Below are 3,326 nucleotides of genomic sequence, written 5' to 3'. Positions count from 1 at the left end.
AGCTGTCCTGGGTCCTGCGTCTGTCTGAGATGTCCTGGGTCTGTCTGAGCTGTTCTGGGCTTGTCTGAGCTGTCCTGGGTCCTGCGTCTGTCTGAGCTGTCCTGGGCCTGTCTGAGCTATCCTGGGCCTGTCTGAGCTGTCCTGGGCCTGTCTGAGCTGTCCAGACCCTTCCATGATCCTCATACCTGAACCTACCATGGTCGTCATACCTGACAACACCATTTTCACCATACCTAACCCTACCATGGTCCTCTTACCTGATCCTACCATGATCCTCATAACTGACCCTACCATGGTCCTCATACCAGACCCTACCATGATCCTCGTACCTGGTCCTCATACCTGACCCTACCATGGTCCTCATACCAGACAACACCATGATCACCATACCTAACCCTACCATGGTCCTCATACCTGACCCTACCATGGTCCTCATACCTGACCCTACCATGGTCCTCATACCTGACCCTACCATGGTCCTCATAACTGACCCTACCATGGTCCTCATACCTGACAACACCATGATCACCATACCTGACCCTACCATGATCCTCATACCTGACAACATCATGATCCTCATACCTGACCCTACCATGATCCTCATAACTGACCCTACCATGGTCCTTATACCTGACCCTACCATGATCCTCATACCTGACCCTGCCATGAAACTCATACCTGGTCCTCATACCTGACCCTACCATGGTCCTCGTACCTGACAGCACCATGATCCTCATAACTGACCCTACCATGATCCTCATAACTGACCCTACCATGGACCTCATACCTGACAACACCATGAACCTCATAACTGACCCTACCATGGTCCTCATAACTGACCCTACAATAAACCTCATACCTGACCCTACCATGATCCTCATACCTGACCCTACCATGATCACCATACCTGATCCTACCATGATCCTCATACCTGACCCTACCATGATCCTCATACCTGACCCTACCATGATCCTCATAACTTATCCTACCATGGACCTCATACCTGACAACACCATGAACCTCATACCTGACCCTACCATGATCCTCATACCTGACCCTACCATGGTCTTCATACCTGACAACACCATGATCCTCATACCCGACCCTACTATGGTCCTCATAGCTGATACTACCCTGGTCCTCGTACCTGGTCCTCATACCTGACCCTACCATGGTCCTCATGCCAGACAACACCATTTTCACCATACCTAACCCTACCATGGTCCTCATACCTGACCATACCATGGTTCTCTTACCTGACCCTACCATGGTCCTCATACCTGACCCTACCATGGTCCTCATACCTGACCCTACCATGGTCCTCATAACTGACCCTACCATGGTCCTCATAACTGACAACACCATGATCACCATACCTGACCCTACCATGATCCTCATACCTGACAATACCATGATCCTCATAACTGACCCTACCATGGTCCTTATACCTGACCCTACCATGATCCTCATACCTGACCCTGCCATGAAACTCATACCTGGTCCTCATACCTGACCCTACCATGGTCCTCGTACCTGACAGCACCATGATCCTCATAACTGACCCTACCATGATCCTCATAACTGACCCTACCATGGACCTCATAACTGACCCTACCATAAACCTCATATCTGACCCTACCATGATCCTCATACCTGACCCTACCATGATCCTCATAACTGACCCTACCATGGACCTCATACTTGACAACACCATGAACCTCATAACTGACCCTAACATGGTCCTCATAACTGACCCTACCATGAACCTCATAACTGACCCTACCATGGTCCTCATAACTGACCGTACCATGATCCTCATAACTGACCCTACCATGGTTCTCATAACTGACCCTATCATGACGGCTGCTGGGGAAACAACACACACACGGCCCTACACACCGTTACAAGTGAAAACAGACCCCATCCCTTCTCCCTCCTAGACTCAGATCCCAATATAATTCCATTTAAACCTTTATTTCTGTCCTCCTCTTTGGGAGCTCAGCATCATACCTCCATTAGAAGAATAAAGGGCTCTTTGATGTGACAGTGGACGGACGGCTGCGTGAATTAAAGGGTCTCGGAACAGAACCATCACCGTGGCGACGAGATGAGCCAACCAGAGGAGGCCGGTGGCGGTTGAAAAGAATGGAGGGCTTTGATGCCACTGTATTAGTGTGGGGGGGGTCATTGATCCAAGTTGCCATGGCAACGGTGGTGTTGAAGTGTGTGTGTCCGTGTGTGTGTAGGTTGAAGAAGTGTGTACAGGTGTGTGGGTCAGCGTGAGTAAGAGAGTGCTTGGTGCGTCTGTGTCTAATCAAAAGTACACAAGTACCAATTATCTGCCTGCAGGCAAAGTAGCTCTGATGGACTTGTGCCTTTCTCCGTTGACGATAGACTGACAACTGCAGCTCAGTAAGAAGAGCGTGGCGCTTGCAACGGCAGCACATTGGGTTCGATTCCTTCTGGGGACGCCCAGATGGAAAATAAGTCGCTTTGGCATATATATTGGTATTATACTGTATAGTACATTTACCCTCTACTCTTACACTGGCATAAAGACCCTGTTCAGAGCCAGTTCATAAGGAATAAAACCCTACTGTGTGCCAGTTCATAAGGAATAAAACCCTACTGTGTGCCAGTTCATAAGGAATAAAACCCTACTGTGTGCCAGTTCATAAGGAATAAAACCCTACTGTGTGCCAGTTCATAAGGAATAAAACCCTACTGTGTGCCAGTTCATAAGGAATAAAACCCTACTGTGTGCCAGTTCATAAGGAATAAAACCCTACTGTGTGCCAGTTCATAAGGAATAAAACCCTACTGTGTGCCTGTTCATAAGGAATAAAACACTACTGTGTGCCAGTTCATAAGGAATAAAACCCTACTGTGTGCCAGTTCATAAGGAATAAAACCCTACTGTGTGCCAGTTCATAAGGAATAAAACCCTACTGTGTGCCAGTTCATAAGGAATAAAACACTACTGTGTGCCAGTTCATAAGGAATAAAACCCTACTGTGTGCCAGTTCATAAGGAATAAAACACTACTGTGTGCCAGTTCATAAGGAATAAAACACTACTGTGTGCCAGTTCATAAGGAATAAAACACTACTGTGTGCCAGTTCATAAGGAATAAAACCCTACTGTGTGCCAGTTCATAAGGAATAAAACCCTACTGTGTGCCAGTTCATAAGGAATAAAACACTACTGTGTGCCAGTTCATAAGGAATAAAACCCTACTGTGTGCCAGTTCATAAGAAAGAAAAACCCTACTGTGTGCCAGTTCATAAGGAATAAAACCCTACTGTGTGCCAGTTCATAAGGAATAT

General features: G+C 47.4%; 2 protein-coding genes across 2 annotated transcripts; both read left to right on the top strand.

Annotated features, from left to right (window-relative positions):
- The first annotated feature begins 353 nt into the window (after nucleotides 1-353).
- LOC139404963 (small proline-rich protein 3-like) lies at nucleotides 354-695 on the top strand. Its single transcript, XM_071147515.1, has one exon. It carries the CDS (start codon nucleotides 354-356, stop codon nucleotides 693-695), a length of 342 nt encoding a protein of 113 aa, XP_071003616.1.
- A 7-nt stretch (nucleotides 696-702) lies between these two features.
- LOC139404962 (small proline-rich protein 3-like) lies at nucleotides 703-1,164 on the top strand. Its single transcript, XM_071147514.1, has one exon. It carries the CDS (start codon nucleotides 703-705, stop codon nucleotides 1,162-1,164), a length of 462 nt encoding a protein of 153 aa, XP_071003615.1.
- The last annotated feature ends 2,162 nt before the right edge of the window (nucleotides 1,165-3,326 follow it).

Source organism: Oncorhynchus clarkii, unplaced genomic scaffold (assembly GCF_045791955.1).
Source record: "Oncorhynchus clarkii lewisi isolate Uvic-CL-2024 unplaced genomic scaffold, UVic_Ocla_1.0 unplaced_contig_4971_pilon_pilon, whole genome shotgun sequence".
Taxonomy (NCBI): Eukaryota; Metazoa; Chordata; class Actinopteri; order Salmoniformes; family Salmonidae; genus Oncorhynchus; species Oncorhynchus clarkii.
The sequence above is the reverse complement of the archived record's forward strand: the minus strand, read 5'-3'. Positions and strand labels throughout refer to the sequence as shown.

Coding starts and splice junctions, on each gene's coding strand:
- LOC139404962 (XM_071147514.1), top strand. CDS start 703: ATGGTCCTCGTACCTGACAGCACCATGATCCTCATAACTGACCCTACC.
- LOC139404963 (XM_071147515.1), top strand. CDS start 354: ATGGTCCTCATACCAGACAACACCATGATCACCATACCTAACCCTACC.